General features: G+C 51.8%; 2 protein-coding genes and 1 pseudogene across 15 annotated transcripts in view; 1 reads left to right on the forward strand and 2 right to left on the reverse strand.

The window, feature by feature from the left end:
• Positions 1–16936, forward strand: part of SNED1 (sushi, nidogen and EGF like domains 1) — an 83342-nt gene extending 66406 nt beyond the window's left edge. For 5 of the 9 annotated variants that reach the window (XR_013363523.1, XR_013363524.1, XR_013363526.1 and 2 more), the window contains 5 exons: positions 4916–5032; positions 5554–5641; positions 10360–10494; positions 11601–11644; positions 13393–16936. Coding sequence is in view for 3 of the 9 variants with exons in the window: in XM_077869547.1 (XP_077725673.1) it covers positions 4916–5032; positions 5554–5641; positions 10360–10486 (332 nt within the window). In the remaining 6 variants the exon portion in view is untranslated. Of the gene's footprint in view, positions 1–2664; positions 3566–4915; positions 5033–5553; positions 5642–10359; positions 10495–11600 lie in introns of those variants that run through there. The other 4 variants (XM_077869548.1, XM_077869547.1, XR_013363525.1 and 1 more) reach the window with 4 other exon arrangements.
• MTERF4 (mitochondrial transcription termination factor 4) overlaps positions 1–19619 on the reverse strand; it is a 47201-nt gene that overhangs the window by 26535 nt on the left and 1047 nt on the right. For 2 of the 5 annotated variants that reach the window (XM_077869556.1, XM_077869555.1), the window contains exon 3: positions 18368–18552. In XM_077869556.1, coding sequence (XP_077725682.1) covers positions 18368–18552 — 185 coding nt within the window. Of the gene's footprint in view, positions 1–3551; positions 5969–11160; positions 14009–14736; positions 17716–18367; positions 18553–19619 lie in introns of those variants that run through there. The other 3 variants (XM_077869552.1, XM_077869554.1, XM_077869551.1) reach the window with 3 other exon arrangements.
• On the reverse strand, positions 7419–18502 carry LOC144296376 (small ribosomal subunit protein uS11 pseudogene; annotated as a pseudogene). Its single transcript, XR_013363529.1, has 2 exons — positions 18368–18502; positions 7419–7967 (listed from the first exon to the last, which is right to left on the reverse strand). The product of XR_013363529.1 is annotated as a small ribosomal subunit protein uS11 pseudogene (transcript).

The raw sequence follows: 19619 nt of genomic DNA on the forward strand, positions 1-19619 counted from the left end.
TATTAGTCAGGCTCTGCAGCCTACTGTCCCAGGTACAAAGAGTGAGGACTGCTGGCATGGGCTCACAGGTCCTAAATACCCCTGCACACTGCCATGTTCTGTAAGGTTGTCCTAAAATATCTCTGGACAATTGTTTATAGTGTGTAGATCTCATGTCCTATTTGACACTGCATTTTCAAAACTTACTACAAAGCAGCAGTAATCAGGTCAGTGAAATACTGGCACAAGGAAAGACTTATGATCAAATAGAACTGAGAGTCAAGAAATAAACCCACACGTCTCTGGTCAACTGATTTCAACAAGGGGCCAAGACCATTCAATGGAGAAAGAACAGTCTTTAACAAATGGTGCTGGGAACACTGGATAACCACATGCAAAAGGATGAAGTCAGACCCCTACCTCACACCATATACAAAATTAACTCAAAATAGATCAAATACCTAAATCTAAGAACTAAAACTATAAAACTCTTAGAAAAAAAACAGGAGTAAGTCTTCATGACCTTGGATTGGCAAAAGATTTTAGATATGACACCAAAACCATGAGCAACAAATGAGAAAAAAAGACAGAATAGACTTCCTCAAAATGTGAAGCTTTTTGTGCTTCAAAGGATGCCATTAAATAAATAAATAAATAAATAAATAAATAAATAAATAAATGCCATTAAGGAGTGAGAAGGCAACCCACAGAATGAGAAAAATATTTGCAAATCATATACCTGAAAGGCATTTGTATCTAAAATATATAAGGAACTCATATAACTGAATAAAAGAAAGAGAACCAAATTAAGAAATAGGCAAAGAAAAAAAAAGAAACAGGCAAAAAATCTGAATACTTATTTCTCGAAGGATGCTACACAAATGGCCAACAAGTCCATGAAAAGGGTGTTTGACATCATCAGTCTTCAGGGAAATGCTTATGAAAACCATAATGAGATGCCACTTCACAGCCACGAGGATGGCTGGAATGAAAAGATGCAACGAGCATCCTTGCACGGTGAGGATGTGGAGAAGCTGGAACCTCAAACACTGCTGGTGGGAATGCAGAGTGGTACAGGTGCTTTGGGGTTAAAAACGGCTGGTAGCTCCTCAAAGAATGAAACACAGAGTTATCCTATAACCCAGAAAATCCCACTCCTAGGCATGTACCCAAGAGAAATGAAAACAGATGCCCACAGAGGGCCTTGTACATGAATGTTCGTAATAACAGTATACGCCGTTGCCAAAAGATGGAAACAACCAAAGTATCCACAAACTGTTGAATGGATAAACAAAATGTGGTCTAGGGTGCCTGGGTGGCTCAGTCAGTGAAACATCTGCCTTTGGCTCAGGTCGTGATCCTGGAGTCCTGGGATGGAGCCCCACTTCAGTCTCTGTGCTCAGTGGCGAGTCTGTTTTCCCTTTGCCCCTCACCCTGCTTGTGCTCGCTCGCTCTCGCTCTCTCTCTCTCTCTCGCTCTCAAATAAATAAAACCTTTTTTTAAATGTGATCTATCCACACAATGGAACATAATCCAATCATATGATGTACTGACACATGCTACAACACGAGATAATCCTTGAAAACATCATACTAAGTAAAAGAAGCTAGCACAAAGGACTACATTCATATGAAAGTCCAGAAAGTCTACAGTGACAGAAAGCAAGTCAGTGGTTGCTTGGCACTGGGGGTGGGAGTGGAGGTATGGGGGGAGGGGTGACAGCTAAAGGGCATGGAGTTTCCAAAATGATAAAAACGTTCTAAAATTGACTACTGTGATGGATACACATATCTTTGAATATGCTAAGAACCTAAAATTGGTGAATTATATAGTATATAAGTCATATCTCAATAAAGCGGTTTTTAAAATGGAATGTGCAGAATAGTGTTTAAGGTACCTCTTTTGTGTAGTAACATGGGGAAGGGAAATATGAATATACCTATTTTCTTATATTTAAAAAGAAATAAAACTAATAAAAAGGTTAACTGAGAAAGGAAAGAATGAGAACAAGGAAGTAAAAGGATGGAGGTGGATGCTAGACTTCTCTGAATGTATCTCCACAGTTTTGATTTTAGAATCAAGAAAAAACATTTTTTCATGACCTACATAAAAAGCAAAACCTAAAAACTGAAAACAAACTGAAATACGTTTATCATGTTGATGGTGTAACTACATAGGAAAAAGGTATTTCAAGTCATCTTTTAAAATTGCCTTCCAACTATTCATTCCCAGAGGGATATATTCTGAAAAGAAGAATTCTTATTACAAGAATTGCAAGAAATTTAAAGCTGCACTCAAAGCTCTTAATGTCAGTAGTAATACTATTATTTTTTTTAGAACTGTTATATGTACATTGTAGGATAATGAAAATAATTATATCAATGGCACCAAGGTTCTCAGTGTAAAGAGATACAATATAAAATCCAGGAAGGGGCGCCTCGGTGGCTCAGTCAGTTGAGCATCTGACTTTGGCTCAGGTCATGATCCTCAGGATCCTGGGTCTGCTTCTTTCTCTGTCCCCCTCTACCCACCCCCTGTGCTCATTCTCTCTCTCTCTCTCAAATAAATGAAATCTTTTAAAAATTAAAATTTTTCTAAAAATCAAGGAATTAAAACCCACCCCTGTGTTTCCCTTAACTGTTGATAGAGACTCACAATTTGTTTATTTTTATTTTTTAATCCAAGTTCCTGGTGTGTCTACTGAAAAGGCCTCAAGCACTGACCCCAGGAGCAGTGAGCACCCTGGCCACCCAGATTGTGGGTTCTAAATGCCCAATAAAACGAACCAGGGGTCGTTGACAAGTGGCTGATTCCAAGACTGAAGCAGAATATGGACAAAATGTGCCCAGGATGTACGTGTAAAACAAGCAAGCTTTCAAAAACAACTGAGATTGTGTCTAAAGGGCGCAGGGGGCAACCTGAAAGGCTGTCACAGGCTGAAGTTGGATAACTGGAGCGTGGAAAAGACTAATGACAGGAGCAGACTGACACACACACACCATCCACCAAATACGTAAGAATCTATGAGTTTATGATGAAGCTGAGAGAACAACGTGCTGGTCCCTTTAGAGCTGGCCCGGGACCAACGCTTCCTTTGCAAGTGTACAGAGGGCAGGAAGGAAACACTTGTCTGGCCTTGCCTGGGTGGACTGTAATTCAAGGTGACCAGGGGGTGGGCAAGGGGGGAAAACAGGTCTTCACTGAGGACCTTCTGGCTGGAGGTGGAGGAGTGACAGGCGAGGTGAGGTGCGGCCCTTGTGAGACGATGGATCTGGGGTCCAGACTCAAGATCACCTGGCCGCTCACGCCAGGAGCAGAGCCGATCAGAAATTTCTCCTGGATTAATTTGCCAACACCGAAACCGCTGAGCAGCCCTCACGTCAGTGGAGACCTCACATGCCTCCCGGAGTGGCTGAAGGGTGAAGCAGTCCTACAAACACTGCTTGAGCCCAAATCCTATGAAGTCCCTCTCTCTATCCACAGAAAATGCTGGTACAATGCCGGTACAGAAATGTGGGGATGGGGGATGAGTTAATGCCACAACAAAGTAATAAATAAAATGCAGGCAGGGATTCTACAGGACAAATGACCTGGTTTATTTAATAAATGCAGAAGGGGAAAAAAATAAATGCAGAGGGGAAGAAGATAAAATTTATAGATTAAAAGAGAGACGTTTCAAACCAAGGCACTGTGTCCTTATGAATCCCGATTAGATCAGACCAACTGGAAGTGATGTTTTTAAGATGACCGGGGAAACCTGGACAAGGATTGCAATTTCTTATGGCACCAAGGAGCTACCGCTGACTTTGAAATAATAGCATTGTGCTTGTGTAAAAGTTTATAGTCTGTACGTATCAGACACCAGCTGTATTTACAGGTCAAACAATTTCTGTGACCTGCTTTGAAATTCTGGAACAAGAGAGAACAGGGCGCGGAGAAATGGGAATGAATTAAAGGAGATTGGCAAAATGTCAATACTCAGTGAGGCAGAGTGACAGGACATGGGACCCCCATACTCTACACTTTGTAGGTCTGAAATTTTTCACAATACACATTTCTTTAAAAGCTGACAACTCACCTTTAGCACATCAGGAAAGACGGAAAGACAAGGCAAGTCCCGGGGTACAGTCAGGGGAGAGTGGGGGGAGAATGGAGCGGATAGAGGAGAACCAGCCAACAGAGGGAACCCCCAAAGGCCCAGGAAGGGGACAGAGGGGCGTAGGGTCTGAGAGCACCCATCCGTGAGGAGGTTTCGAGAAGGAGGCGTGGGATGACGTGGAGGGGATGGGCCTTCTGGTCCTGGAAATGGTGGGTGTGTACAAATCTCACTCTTTTGTGTTTCTCAATTTTTTAAGTTAAATACGAAAACGACAGATAGCTTGACAAAGCTAAGGGGAAAACAGGCCAGAGTGAGCCCCAAGGGAGAAGGCCAGGCCTGCCTCTTGTGGCCAGCAGCGCGGTGAGGACGCAGGCTCAGACCCCAGCACAGAGTCCTGCACAGGGCTGCCTGGGGCTGGGGACATGGGACAGGCACTGGGGACGAGGAGGGGGCTCCCAGCAGGCTGTCAGCAAGAGGCCTTGGCCCCAAGTGCAAGAACCCCACGCAGGTGGCAGCAGCAGGGGCCGCTGGGGCTGGGAGCCTCTCTGGATGACGGCGGGAGCCCACCACAACCAAAGCTGAGGGCTGTCTCTTCTGCACGTGGTGGCTCAGGACGGAGGGTCCCCACAGAGTCGCTCCTCCTCCCTGGAGGTAATGGGGTCAGGACCAAGCCTACGGAGGCCAGCCTGCCTGCCTGCCTCTGCTCCCTCGGACCACCTGAGACAGGACCACCCCTAGGGCCCAGCGGTGTGGGGACGGCAGGAGGCAGCCACATGGCAGTGCTGACAGGCCTTCTTCTGGGGTCTCGGCAACTAACGGCTCGTGGCCTGTTCACAGACACCCCTGGGAACTGCTCAGAAAACCCCTGTCAGAATGGAGGCACCTGCGTGCCAGGTGTGGACACCCACAGCTGTGACTGCAGCCCAGGGTTCAAAGGCAGACGCTGTGAGCTCGGTAAGTCAGGGGCCGCTCCCTCCCGTGGGGACCACCGGGGCCTCAAGGCACCTGTCACAGCAGACTGTGATGGGCGCACTAGGCCCAGGGCGGGTTTGCCCGAGGACCTCAAACCTCGAGGTGCCAGGACAGGAGCCCAGCCTCGGTGCCCCAGACTTCCAAGCGCCTGGGGAGGGATACTGAGGACAGTGACCACCCAATGCCAGGGTGAAAGGTGCTGCCCAGAAAACCGGAGGGCCTGGGGGCAGCCAGAAAGCAAGAGACGTGGAACACCCCACAGCCAGAGGTGGGTGCAGGGGCCAGACACGGTGGTAGGAGGGGAAGAGTGCAGGCCTCCCTCCCCGGGAGAGGACCGCAGCTGGGGCGCGGGCGGACAGACGCCCCTGCGGCAGCTGCACCAACCCCAGGCCGGTGAGGCCACAGCCAGCCCCAGGGGAGAGCCACCCGGGGGGCTCCCGCAGGTGCAGGATGAGCCCCGCTCAGCGTGGCGCCCCGTGACCCCTCTGCCTTTGTCCTGGCAGCATGTACGAAGGTGCCCCGGCCCTGCACCCGGCTCTTCTCAGAGACCAAGGCCGTGCCGGTCTGGGAAGGAGGCGCCTGTCACCACATGTAAGTTCCTTCCCGCTTTCCGCACGTGTGGGAAGTTCCTGACGTCAGAAGCACTTCACAGAGTCCAGCTCACCCCCCACACACACGGCCCGCGGAGCACTAGGGGTCAGGGTCACGCGGGGCTTGCACCCATTCCCTCCAAGTGACACGGTGGGAAGCTGAATAAGTTGTTGGAGCGCCAGCCCCCCAGCTCCTGAGCCCCGGTGCCTTCCCTTCCCGTGCCCTCGAGGGGCATCGGTCCCTCTTCACTGGATGGCAGGGCCACACGGACATCGATGCCAGGAAAGGACGTTCCTCTCCTCTCTGCCTCCGAGCCCCTGGGAAGACCTGCAACAGCACAGGACAATTCGAGTCTCCATCCTGCCACTAAGTCATGACACTCATGCCTCAGTTTCCCTACCTATAAAATGGGCTGTAGAGGGAGAGTTTGCCTGGCTCACCTCGTAGGACCTTTCCTGCTTACGCTGACTCTGGAGTTCATACGTATCATCTATTTAGCCAACAAATACTTACCAGCACCTACTGTGTGCCAGGCACAGTTCTAGACCCTCAGCATGTGCCAGTGAACAGAACTGGTCCAAGTCCTGCCCTCGGGATCCTCACATCCTAGACGAGGGAGGCAGGACTAGAAGAAGGAGTATGTTATGTAGTGTTCTAGGAGGTGGTCAGGGCTAGGGAAAAGGAAGAGATGAGCAGGGGCCCGGGAGAGCCAGGGCTGGGGGGATGGAAGGGGGTGAGGGACAGCCGAGGGAAGAACTTTCCAGAAACTCAAAATATCAGTTGCCAAGGCCGTGTAATTCAGGCACGTCTGCCTAAGGAGCAGCGAGGAGGCCCTGGGGGACTGGAGGGCAGCCAGGGGGAGCGGTGTTTGTGCAGGGCAGAGGGTCCCCGCAGGGCTTTGGGGGCCCCTGGAAGGACTCCGGCATGTGCTGTCTTGCAATGGGGAGCTCCTGAGGATGCTGAGCGGGGGGGTGAGACGTTCGGTTACATGCCTGAAGGTCGCTGTGGAGGGGCACGGGAAGGCCAGGTAGGACGCTTGATCTGAACCTGGACACGAAGCCAGGCTGAATGTGCAGCAGCAGAGAGCGGAGCACGGCTCCGAGGGCACAGCCCATCTGAACTTGGGTTCTGTGGGGATGGCAGCCCCAGCTGCAGGGTCCCCCATGCTCCAGCTGTGCCAGTGACCCCAGTGCCTGCCAGGGGCCTGCTAGGACCACGTACCTGACGACAGGAGACCTGGGCCTGTCAACAGCTTTCCGTACTTTCCCCTTAATCCAGATGCGTCCAAAAGTCACCTGGTACTTGGCACGTGGCGGGGTGTTGCTTTACACCCCGTGTGACATCTCTGGTTTATTGGCCGCACACACCATTCACATGTTCCCATAACGACGGACGCGGTTGGGTTTGATTCGGCCCTGCTGCCGTGTGCTTCCTACGTGTCCAGTCCCGTCATGCTTCCTTTCTCTCTCCTCCCGCCTACTTTAGGTTAATTCTTTCTTAGGCTTCCAGTTGGCGCCACGGTTGGTTCACTGCTCATACGTGTCTGGTTTAACTCTTTAGTGGCTGCTGGCGGGTTGACAATACGCCTTTGCAGCCTCCCATAGTCTCCCTTCACTGCTGGTCTGCAAGCTCAGCGTCCGAGGGCTCCTGCAGCAGCAAGCTGCCCTTGCCCTTGCGCTCTCGGAGCTCACAGCCAGACGCTCCACTTGCTCACAGTCTGTGAGCCACACAATACGGTATGTTTGCTCTCAAAAGACAATTACCTTCTTAAAAACTGTTTGTTTTGTTTTGTTTTTAGCTTACACAAAGGCATTTATTAACAGAAAATAGTTTGAAGAATCCTGTTCACAGACGGTGACCACGGCGACCCCCCTTCCTGTGGGTGCTATTGGAGGGGATGGGGGTGCCATCCTCAATCTGCCCGATCTTCATTCCTGAGCGGGCAAGGGCTCTGAGGGCTGACTGGGCCCCAGGTCCAGGGGTCTTGGTTCTATTTCCTCCTGTGGCTTGGAGTTTGATGTGGAGAGCAGTGATGCCCAGCTCCTTGCACCTCTGGGCTACATCCTGGGCAGCCGACATGGCAGCGTAGGGAGAGGACTCACCTCGGTCAGCCTTCACCTTCATCCCACCAGTTACGCGACAGATGGTTTCCTTGCCAGAAAGATCAGTGACATGGACAAAAGTGTCATTGAAGGATGCAAATGTGTGGCAGACACCAAACACATTTTCTCCTTCAGCAACTTGAGGTCCAAGGCTGACGACCTGTTCTTCCTTCTTTTCCTTCCCCTTACGAGGTGCCATTTCTGCGCATCTTCTTCCTTAAAAACTGTTGAGAGTAAAAAGTCTTTTGTTCTTCCTTCCCGTTTACCATTCCCAGCACCTGGCATTCCTCTGGCCAGACCATCAGGTACCATTTGCCTTGGCCTCAAGAACGCACAGTGACATTTCGCACACTCGGCCGGCGATGAATCCTCTCTGCTCTTGTCTGTCTGAAAAGGGTTCTGCTTCACCATTTTTGGAGGAAATATTCGCCAAATATAGAACTGCTGGCGGATGTCGGTGTTTTTCTCTCGGCGCTCAAGAGCAGCCATTCCCTGTCTCCTGACTTGCGTGGCTGCACCCATTCTGACCCCTGAGTGCGAGTGCCCAGCCCCGTGGCTGCTCCGATGTCTCTTCTTTACCATTGTTGTTGGGGAACTGTCATGTGCTTTGACGGGGTTGTGAGTGTTTTTGCTCTTCACAAGAGTTTGTGAAGCTTCTATCTCTGGGGTCTTGGCTTTCATCAGATCTGGAAACTGGGCCATTAGTTCTTCAGGTCCCTCTGCTTCTCTCCTGCAGCCCTGCCCACTCAGGTGTCAGACTGGCGCGACCTACGGGTCCTGGGGTGCCTCTCCTCTCTCCCAGACTTCCTTCTCTCTCCTTTTTGTGCCTTGATTCCACAGCCTGAGTCCTGTGGTCTGTCCTCTGCATGGTCTAACCTGCCACTGATCCCACGGAGTCCCACCCTGGATCCTCCGTTTCTCTTCTCATCGTCTCTATCTTCCTTCAGACCGCCAAACGCGCAGGAACAAACCTATAACACGTATTTTGAGGCCCTGGTCTGCTGTGCCCGCCTCTGCTCTCACCTCCAGGTGTCTTTCTATTCAATTACTGTTGCTGTTTCTGGGTCATGTTTTCTTGATGCTTTCTCATCATTTTGGTTAGATGCTGGACACATTGTAAACTTTACGGTCCCTACTGCTAAGTTTTATCTGTATGTATTTCCCAGAATGTTTAGTTTCATCCCACAAGGAGGCTCTTTTTAGTTTGATCCTTTGGAAGCCTGTTTTAGGGTGGTTTCACCTTTATTCTGGGTTAATTTTGCCCCACTACTAAGCTGTGGCCTGTCTGGAGCTTCTAGTCTCAGTTGCTCAGCTTCTCAGTAGTTCTCGTGCAGCCTCATGGGGTTCGACCCTCTGTGTGCACAGCTTAGTCATCCCGGGGAGCCCCGTCCAGGCCTCAGTAGCTCCTCCCCTGCCCAGTGCTCTGCCCTACAGACTCCAGCTGCCTCTGCCTCTTCAACTCAGTGTGACCCCAGCTTGGTGTCCATCCCACACCCTCCCCCTACCACCACCCTGTAATGTAGGGCCTCTGAGCCGAATTCTAGGGTGATCACAGGGCTCACTTCATTTGTTTCTCCTCCCTCAAGAATCAGTCTTGCACGGCTTTCCAACATCTGAAAAGAACTGCTTCTCATATTTTGTCCAATTCTCTGGTTGTTCATATTGGGGGATTAATTCCTGACCCTGTTACTCCCTGATGGCCAACAGTGGAAGTCTTACCAAAGTCAAATCTCAAGGGCTCTCCCAGACTGAGTTGGATCTTTGCCCATCAAACTCCCTAGATCTCTCTTTTCAACAGCTCTGACGCTTGAGAGCTTTAACAAGAATAAAAACACGTTCCTATTCGTTACCATCTACAAATTCATGAGGCAAGTAGTATGAATAATACCCATTCCACATAAAACTGAAGTCCCAGTTCCAGAGACATGCTCGGAGTAGACTCATTAGTTAATAAATGGGAGGCAGGGCTAGAAGCCTACACTGCCCACATCCAACACCTGCACCTCCAAAGCTCTCAGCCCTCCCAAGAGCTACCCAGAGGACTGAAGAGTGAGCTTGAACGATCTCAAGGCTTCAGCACTGAGCAGACTGCCCCAAGCACAACACGTCCTTGAAATTTCTTATTTTATCTCTTAATATTACAATATTTTGCCCACACTCCACAAAATGTACACTTAACGTGGATGTATCTTAAGTAAATGATACCTCAGTCAAGTTAATTTTTTTTTTAAGATTAGAGGACTTTAATGTTGGACCTTTTTTTTTTTTAAATATTTTTTTTTCTTTTATTTATTTATGATAGTCAGAGAGAGAGAGAGAGGCAGATTCACAGGCAGAGGGAGAAGCAGGCTCCATGCACCGGGAGCCCGATGTGGGATTCGATCCCGGGTCTCCAGGATTGCGCCCTGGGCCGAAGGCAGGTGCCAAACCGCTACGCCACCCAGGGATCCCAATGTTGGACCTTTTAATACATCCCCATGAGGTCAAGTTTTATTAAGAAAGTAATGGCTTTTCAAACACCTGCACGGGGACCTGTGGGTGCGCGCAGCTGAGCCAAAGCAGCTGGGCAACATTCTGCTCTAGTTTCTGGCTTTACAGAACTTTCTTGTGACACAGGTATAAAAGAGTCTACAAAGTGCACCAGGACATCTGCTTCAAAGAGAGCTGTGAAAGCACAAGCGTCAAGAAGACCCCAAACAGGTGCCATCCCAGGGAGGAGGCCCACACTGTGTCCTGCTTATAGTTCACAGGGTAATGGGGCAAGGGTGGCCCTGGGGACTGAGCGCTGTGGGGTGCCACAGTCCTGCGGGCTGAGCCAGGCTGTCTTGTCTGTGTGTCCACACATGTAGTCCTGCACAGCCGTGTTCTGCTTAGAAACTGTGCACATACATGTACACCTGAACACATACAGACTGGTAGAGCTGGGCATGGTGGGAGCCGTGGGGTCACACAGTGGGGGCTGGAAAGTCACATGGTGGCTGCTGGGAGGGTCATATAGGGGGAGGCAGGGGGAGATCACATAATGGGTGCTGGGGGGTCACATAGCGGGGGGGAGGTCACACAGTAGGTGCTGGGGGGCTCTCCTGGTGGGTGCTGGGGGAGTCACGTGGTGGGTGCTGGGGGGGTCACATCGGGAGAGCGGGAGAAGATCACACAGTGGGTGCTGGGGGTGTCACACAGTAGGTCTTGGAGGCTGGGTCACATGGTAGGTGCTGGGGGGGTCACATGGTGGGTGCTGCAGAGGTCACACAGTGGGTGCTGGTAAGTCACATGGTGGGTGTGGGGGTCACACAGTGCTGCTGGGGAAATCACATAGTGGGTGCTGGGGGGGTCACATGGTCGGTACTGGGGGTCACTCTGGTACTAGAATTGGGAAGTATGGAACATTATTGACAGATGCAAGAATGTGACTACAAATACAGTAAATCTCTAGTTTTTATTCACTCACAGCCAGTTCTTTCCCCAAAGGGCTCAAGAGAGTCACAGGAATGATTACCTAACATGCTGCCTGGGTGCGTTAGGTGCCTTGCCAACAGCAGAGCCCTCACCCCAGTCATAGGCCAATCGGTGGCCACACCCCTTAGATCTTGGGTTACTAAGTGTCTGGGAATGCAATTCAACACCTGCTTGACCCAGCAGTACCTATCTCTTCCACTTTCCTTCTACACCCTCTTCCCCTCCCCGTGACTCACTGCCGGCCAAGGGGATGCACACAGACCAAAATGCTAATCTCTGCATCGGTGTCTCACTAACAGTGTTCCCCAAAATGGAATATATGTGAGCCACAGACAAGACACCGGCAGGCAGTGTGGGTTCCAGGTACTTTCTTTTTCATAAACCACCTTTCTCTATTTCAGGAAACACAGTAACAGTCCAACACTGAAGAAATCTTAGGGCACAGGTACGTTCCCCACCACGTGGCAGAGCTGGAAGCCAGAGGCGCTGTCTCTTCGGGGAGCTCCGCTGTGCCTTCTTTATTATGAACTCCCAGACCAGGAGTTCCAGAACTCCCCGAGGGGTTAAAACGGGAGGGAAAGAAAGTATCTAAAGCCTCAGGATAGCCGTAAACCTGGTACAGATGCACCTCCAGGTGGAAAGGAGGCTGTCTGGGCATGCGGGAAAATCTCACTCACCTCAAGCAAAGGGAGAACCCCTTTCCCATCAGCAGCAGCAGGTGGCGACGGGGGTGAGCACCCAGAGAGGGGGATGACCACCTGGCCCCTCAAGGGGGCTGCTGGAGGGGGCAGCGGGGGAGGAGCGGGCAGGGGAGGACGGCAAGAGGGCCCCCCCCAAGCACAGACATGGGAGTGCAGGCGCTCAAGAGAGGGTTTCCCAAACCCTGAGAACGGCAATCTCTCAAAAGAAAAAATGTGGTGTGGGGCCTCGATCACATAACTTTGGGGAAATCCTGAAGACTGTCCCACTGGGGAATTCCCAATGGATGCAGGAATCCTAAGCGCTTGGAATCCTGGAATCAAAGAAACTCTCTAACCCTATCCCCATTCAATCTGGGATTTCCCAAAGTCTTCTGGCAACTCAACACCATCCAGGACTTACTTCACACCCACAACTCTTCAGTGTCTTCATTACGGGAAATACTGGGCTGAACCGCTGCGACCCACCTACAGCCCACAATCAGCCTCCCGCTGAGCAGTTTCTTATTGACAGTGAGGTCACCTGAACGTTGGAGGAACGTGGCCCTAGGGCAGCTTACTCCTCTCATTCCATACGTGAGCCTCAAAGTCCACTTCCCTGGTGTTGAGAGGACAGCGAGGCACCCGGGGAGCTGGCAGAGTCAGGAACAGGGCTACGCTGTCTTACGGGGCTGAGGAGATGGAGGAGAAACATTACCAAGAGCCTTTACCAACAAGGGCTTCCTGGGTGTAGGCTGACAGCACCGGGGGGAGTGTTTGCACGGCCCAGCCAGCGGGAAGACCAGCGCTGGGATCTGCTGGGATCTGCTGGGATCTGCGGCCCATCGTGGCCTCGGCAGCCATCCCGGTCAGACTTCTCCAGAAGCCCCTGCATTCAGCTCCTGTCTCTTCCGCTCTCCACTCATACTCCCAGGACACACAAATCCAAAACACGCTCCACAGCTGGTAAACAACTCACCACTGGGAGTAAGAAGACACAAACATAATTTGGGTTGGAAATACTGGTATCACAGCAAGTCACCCGAGTCTTCTTAAACTCAGCAATTCCAGCTCCATAAAAACAAATCATTATCAACTACCAAACAGTAGCTTTGAGGATATCCGTTCTTGATCGGGAATTCATTTCAGTCCAGAGTAACAGGGGGCAGCCCGGCCTTCAGAGGAAGGATCCCAGGGCATCACCAAACGGAGGGGAAGGGGAAGTAGCCAGCAGCTCTTGGCTCTAACAGCCGCATCCCTGCCCAAACATTCCCCCACCGCCCCCGCCCCCGCCTGGGCCACGTAGATGGCGCTTCTAGCGCGCCTCCCTCCCTCCCTCCCTCCGGTCCACGGCCACAGTAGAGAGGGAAGCTCGCCCCCTTGAGGCGGGGGCGGCGGGGGCCGCGGGTCCTCTGGGCAGGTGCAGGGGCCAAGGGCTGCTAAGAGAACGGGGAAGCTGCATTATAAAGAGGAGCAGGTGTCAGTCGCCTCATGCCCCATTCTCTTTCTCTTCAAGGGATTCAGGATGTTCTTGTTACACTTCATCAACCTCACGAGCTCCCAAAGCCCAGGAAGACGGGCTGTAAAATTGGATTGAAAGGACACCCTGAAAAAACAGGTCCTGGCTCGCATCCGCCCCCTCTGCGGCTTCCCTCCTCTGGCATCTAGAAGACAGACGGCCAAGCAGAGCCGGCTCCAGCCCACCTCCCTTCCTGGCCGCGCCGGGGAGACCCTCTGGGCCAAATCACCTCCAAGTCCTGCGGTGCTGGCAGCAGCCTGCTCCGTACCCCGGCTGCCGTCTCCCACGGGGATAGCGCGCTGCGGCCAGGGAGCAACCACAGCGCACGCACGGGCCCTGGATGAGCGAGGCTGCCAGCCGGCAAGGCTCCTGCAACACCGGGAACCAGTTCTCAGATCCCACAGTCGGAGGGCCATTCGCCCCCCGGAGACCTAACAATCAAACTGAGGACGACCTGCTGTCTGGCTTCCACGGCCCAGCCAGCGGTGCCAGCGAGGGCGGGCGGCGAGGCCAGACGGCAGGGAAAGCCGAGTTCTGGGCGCCCCGCCCGGCTCCTCCTGCAAAGTCTTTGCGCTGATACGCTGCAGGCTGGCGCCCCATCACACAGGCCAGACTGCGGAACAGAAAATGTTAATTAATACTAAGATGGAGTCTAGACACTTTTCGCCTGCGACTTTTTCTCAAAGTGACCATTTTTGGCTTTGTGGACCTAGCGGTCTCTGTGGCAACCAGTCAGCTCGGCGTTGGCAGCACGACCCCGCGGCCAGGCCCTGACCTGAGGGTGTGGCCGTGTTCCAGGAAAGCAGTATTTACAAACTGGGGGCCCAGGTCCCATGGGCCATACGTGGCCAAGCCCCGGTCTGTTCGGGTCACCCAAGCCTTGTGCAGAGAGAGCCACCCCCAGATGACAAGGAACTGGAGCCCTGAGCCGCCCGGAAGCCAAGGCGGCACCCCCACGCGCGGGGCCTGAACACCAGCCCCCGGGCAGGCCAGAGCCCACCCTACTGCAGATCCCTTGCTGTCCACGACGCGGTCAACACGGTTCCAGGCTGGCGGCTCGCGTGGTTGTTCACACATTTCCCGCTTTACCAGCAGAACGCTGCCCTGCCTTGCCGCCGGTGCCTGCAGCACGCCTCTCTGAGCCCCGCCTCCTCCCCGCGCAGAGACTAAGACCAAGTGTGCCAAGCCCGCCTCGTGTCACTTGCAGCACCTTCGTAGCTGACCCAGAACGAAGCTGGAACTCAGGCCCCTGCATCTGCCACGGCCTCTGCCCCGAGTCAGCACCACAGCCAGAGAGGGCTCCCTCCATCTTTTATAAAAACATTTTCTGAAGAGTTAGAGTATATTATAGGCTTTTTATTTTTATTAAAGTTTTGCGTGCATATGTCTGTGTATTAGACAATCTGTTATTTTCCGGAGGAGGAACTGTCATTTCCAGAAGTCTCTACTGTACTCCAGAACGCACCGGTGCCCCAGGCCCACTGGGAGAAGACAGCCGGGCTGCGTCTGGGGCTCCCACCCTGGGTGAGCCCAGAGAAAGCCAGGCCCGGGCACACGTCCTGCTGACGCCTGCTGTGTCGCCGGGACCCGTCACCGTGCACCTGTATAAGCTACAGCATCACTAGCAAGCGGCAAGGTCAAGTGATATCACTGGAAAAGTAGATAAACTCTCTACTACGATGTTTATAACCTCACGCCCCTCAGTCATGAGGTGGACTCTAGTGTGTTCCAGTTTTTAACTTAGAAACGTGTTTCTACAAAAAACAGTCTACTGAATCCTGAGCTTGGTGCTGTTGTCTTACAATTAACCCACCTTGCTGTCTCACAAGTTTGGTATCTAGTGAAAGACTTCCTGACGCTAAAGGAATTACAATTCATCCTGGAAAACATTTGAAAGGAGACACTGCTTTCTTCACACGGTTCCTTTGTAAAACTCTGGCATCTTCCTCAAACATACACTCAAACTCTACCCGGGGAAATTAATAATAATGCAATCAGAAAATTCTCAGGTGCACAGAAATTTATTTCCGTATCAAAATGAAAGGAGCACTCATGATGCTAAGTTAGCCGTTCTGATCACGCACGTTTATAATTCTACTTAGTCCCCGACTGGGCACAAGCACCCATCCTAGGTTCCAGGGAAAGTGCCGGTCACTTGGGACGCCACAAAATGGAAGAGAAGTTAAAACACTGGCAGAGCAAAATGCCTTCATTTTCATGTCACCTTGCCTGTGGCCAAGAAAACCAGCAAAGACACAGCCTTCCTTCCCACAGCGTGTGGGCTGCCACGGAAGCGGATGAGGAGACCTGCGCCTATCCCACCGCTGTCCTGCCAGCAAACCCACCCGGCAGGGCCAGCCGCCTCCAGCACCTCCGTTGGCCAGGACTCCTCCTGCCTCGACATCTCACTCCAATGCGCAGGGATTTACTGAGCTACTTTTCTTTGGCAGAAAATGTCTTTCTCTTTGCCGTCGTGCTCGAACAAGAGCCCCGAGAAAACAGAGCATCTGCTGAGGCCCCAAACCTACCAGCAGGCGTTCTAGTGCACGTGGGAAACGAACTTTAAAACTCAGCTATGTACTTTCTTTTCAATTAAAGAAACAAAATAAATGCAAGGCTGCTTCAAATCTGATGTTCTCATGAATCCATACAATTGCATTCTACTGGACCAGGCCTCAGGCCACTTCCGGCTGGCATCTCTGGCTGGACCGTTGTTTCAAGGCCGTCCAGTGCACCGCACGATGTTTTGCGGCAGCCCAGCCTCCAGCCTCCGGGTCCCAACAGCACCCCCCTTAAGTCCTAACAACCAAAAACGTCCTCAGATGTTGCTGGATGTTCCCTGGGGTCACGATCGCTCCAGGTGGGAACTGCTACCTGACAGGATTCTTACACGGTCTCTGTGGGAAAAGTAAGGCCAAGGACCAGGAATTTTACCATGTTGTTAAAATGCTGCCAAGACCTGGATTTTGGACAATCACCAAAAATGTTTCCTGCACGGTCAACCATGTGCCAGCCACCCCCCGCTGGGGACCTTCTGGGTGCGCCAGGCCTCCTCACAGAGCCCACGCTGTCAGGGCTGGGCCTCTACCTCAGAGATGACTAATGTCAAATTCACCCCCTCACCCGAATCACCCCTCAGGCCCACCGGGTTCCCCGAGGGGACGCCCACCACCACCACGGTGCACGGGAGCTCCCTGCACGAAACCAGGCCCGTCCCGCTCAAAGACTCTTGTCTCCTCTGGTGTCAGAAGCCGCATCTGTGTGATGGGCGGTGGGGAGGGGACTGGACGGCACACTCATGTGCATGTGTGCACGCAGCCCACTGGCCACGAGCTGGTGTGAAGGCCAACTTCCCTGCAAGGTCAGAGCCAGGACCTATTCTTCAAGGAGAGAGAGAAGTACTCCAACACTTGGCTGCCATTAGGAAGCCGTGCAAAACGAGACCGTACGTCACTAACCACGTTCCTTTACGATGCTGCACACTGGACGCGCCTATGAAGCAGCATTTGAGAATTAAAGACACGAGTGTTTTTGTGGAAAACCTGCTACTTGTTTTCATAGGATGAAGTGCAATGATGTACTAAAACCTCACTGCCTGCTCCTATTTCACCTTTGTCCCTAAGAGAAAACGTACGACGACTCCTGAACCAGACAGAGGAACCCCATTCCCCACAAACCAAAACCACATGCTGAGGTATCGAGTCCCCGGGCTCGCCCGCTCAGAGTCTGCCTCCCATGCAGGAGGGAAGAGGGCCCTCCCCACAGAGACCTGACAACACATCAACCTAATGCAGCTCCTATCCAGTCTCAGGAGATTTATAACAATGTTTTCATCAGAACGGCAGTTTTAGAAGGAAAAATAACCTGAGATGATCCAAGTGAAGCTCTCAGAAGCTTTAAAAAATTGTAATGTTCTTTGTTATCTGTGGGCTCTTCATTCCAGTCCTACTGCCACTCCTCCTCGTCCTCATCCTCCTCTTCTTCCTCCTCCTCATCCTCCTCTTCTAGACTTAAGCTCTGCATGTCAGGCATCTGCCTCTCAGACTCCTCTTCCTCCTCCCGAGCAAAGAGCTTCTTAAAAACTTCAAACTCCTCAGCAGAAGAATGGGCTGTCCTGGCCAGAAACTCAGCTTCTGAGACTCTCAGAATGTCCTTGAGTAAAGGATTGGGGATCTGTGTCTGGCCCTTCTTATCAGGGGTCTGGTACCGCCCTAGGCGCTCGAGGAACACATGTCTCTGCTTGATCTTGGTTATGGAGTGCTGCAGGAAGTCGGTCCGCACCACGTCCGCATGTTTAACCCCCATCCTAAAGTAGGCATACTGAAGACACAGACACAGTTACCTACGGTCTGTCCTGCCACCGTCCACAATCAACTCAAGCACTCACAAAGAGCTGCCCAACTAGCAGTGCCAGGACACTCTACGATGCCCAGCACTGGTGTGACGGCTGAGTTTTCGAAGCATTTCCAAATTCATATTGAAAAAATTTAGTAGAAAATGAAGTGTTAAGTGGGATGAATTCAGTTCTTTTTCCTCAGGAAAAAAAAACTGTGAGCATGGAAAGAATGGGCAAAATATCCAGAAACATCTAGCAATCTAACCCAACCTGTCAAAATTGTTAACCAAAAGACAAGACAACTGTCACAATTATGCTACTAAAATCAATACGCAAAATAGGTTCAAAAAAAAGAGTCTTTAGTTCTTTTAAAACCACCTATTTCAAGGAGAGGCCCCGTTTGGACCAGGTTGTTCATTATTAATGGCAGAAACGCTGTAGGAGAGGTTTTCCGTAAGGAAGTGAAAGACCAGAGCTGGATTCCCTCTGGAGGGTGTGTGCAGGGGCTCTAACCCTTCCACCTCGTCCACCGCCCTCGGGGTGCCTGAGGCTTCTCATCCACGGAGCTCACCCTCGCTACATTCAAACAATGCGTTTTTACTTCCCGAACCCCTACCAGTCACCAGTCATCCTCACCTGGAATTTGTATTCGAGGTCACCAGGGTCCTCCCGAAGAACATAGGGGCATCTGTGCAAAATCCTGGTCACCTGTTGTCCCGTGAAAAGGCATTTGTCCTTGAGAACCCCCACGATGTTCTCAATGTCCCTCTGGTGCATGGTGAAGACTTCAGGGCAACAGAGAAGCAGCGTCTTCAGTTTCCCTGCAAGACACAGGAAAGGGCAAGTACATGATTTCAGGGCACTCCGGAAAACCAAGGGGCTTGCCACGCCCACGCCAGCATTTAAAACTGAGCAAGGAGGCTCTCCTCCACGAGCGACAGCTTCCGATGCTCCCAGCAGCTTCAGCAGTCGCTGAAGCACCCACCACCGGCATTCCTCAGATCTCTTATCCACACTCGCACAACACCGAGCAAAAGAGGCCCCTTGAACAAACGCATGAGGCAACTGGTAACTGAGGCCGCCCAGGCAAACTGGGCCCGTGGTCTTCCCAGGGATGTGGGCAAAATCCAGTACCCGGAAACCTCAAATCACTTATTTAAAAAAGTATTTACAATCTTTCTAACAGGTCAGCTACTCGCTGTCTCGCTGAAACGTGCCTAGGATGACTTCTAGGAGTTTAGAGTTTCCCTCTGAAGCAGAAGGCCTCGCTGAGCTTTCTAATTCATAATCACAGTATATAAAGTATCGGGCTCACTCAGCCTTTTAGATTATGCCGCAACAGGTGACCTGCCAGGGGGGACACAGAAGGCGCTCTCTTCCTTATCTTCTGGTGAAGGGGCCAACGGAGATCCTCTGAGACCGGTTCCCAAACAACAGTATCTTCCCCCAACAATATCTTCCCAGTAGGAGTCAGTAAAAAGAAGAAGAAAAAGAAGCCCACTGGGGCGCCTGCGTGACTGTCGGTTAAGTGTCTGCCTTTGGCTCAGGCTGTCATCCCGGGGTCCTGGGATGGAGACCCCGCGCCACTCCCTGCTCAGGGGGGAGCCTGCTTCTCCCTCTGCCTGCCCCCTCCCCTACCACTTGTTTTCTCTCGCTCTCAAATAAATAAAATCTTTTTAAAAAAATGAAAAAAAAAAAAAAAAAAAAAAAAAGCCCAGTGACCCTCCTGTGTTACAGTGTGTAAGGGTCCCCGAGGCCCTGACGGGCTCCTAGCCCCGCTGCCCTGAAGGCCGCAGGCTCCCCGAGGTGTGAATCCCGGTGGGGGAAGCCAGGCTCTCTGATCCCCGAGTCCGGCCATCTGGGGATCCGCAGTACGCGGAGGCGGTCA

Source organism: Canis aureus, chromosome 24 (assembly GCF_053574225.1).
Source record: "Canis aureus isolate CA01 chromosome 24, VMU_Caureus_v.1.0, whole genome shotgun sequence".
Classification (NCBI taxonomy): domain Eukaryota; kingdom Metazoa; phylum Chordata; class Mammalia; order Carnivora; family Canidae; genus Canis; species Canis aureus.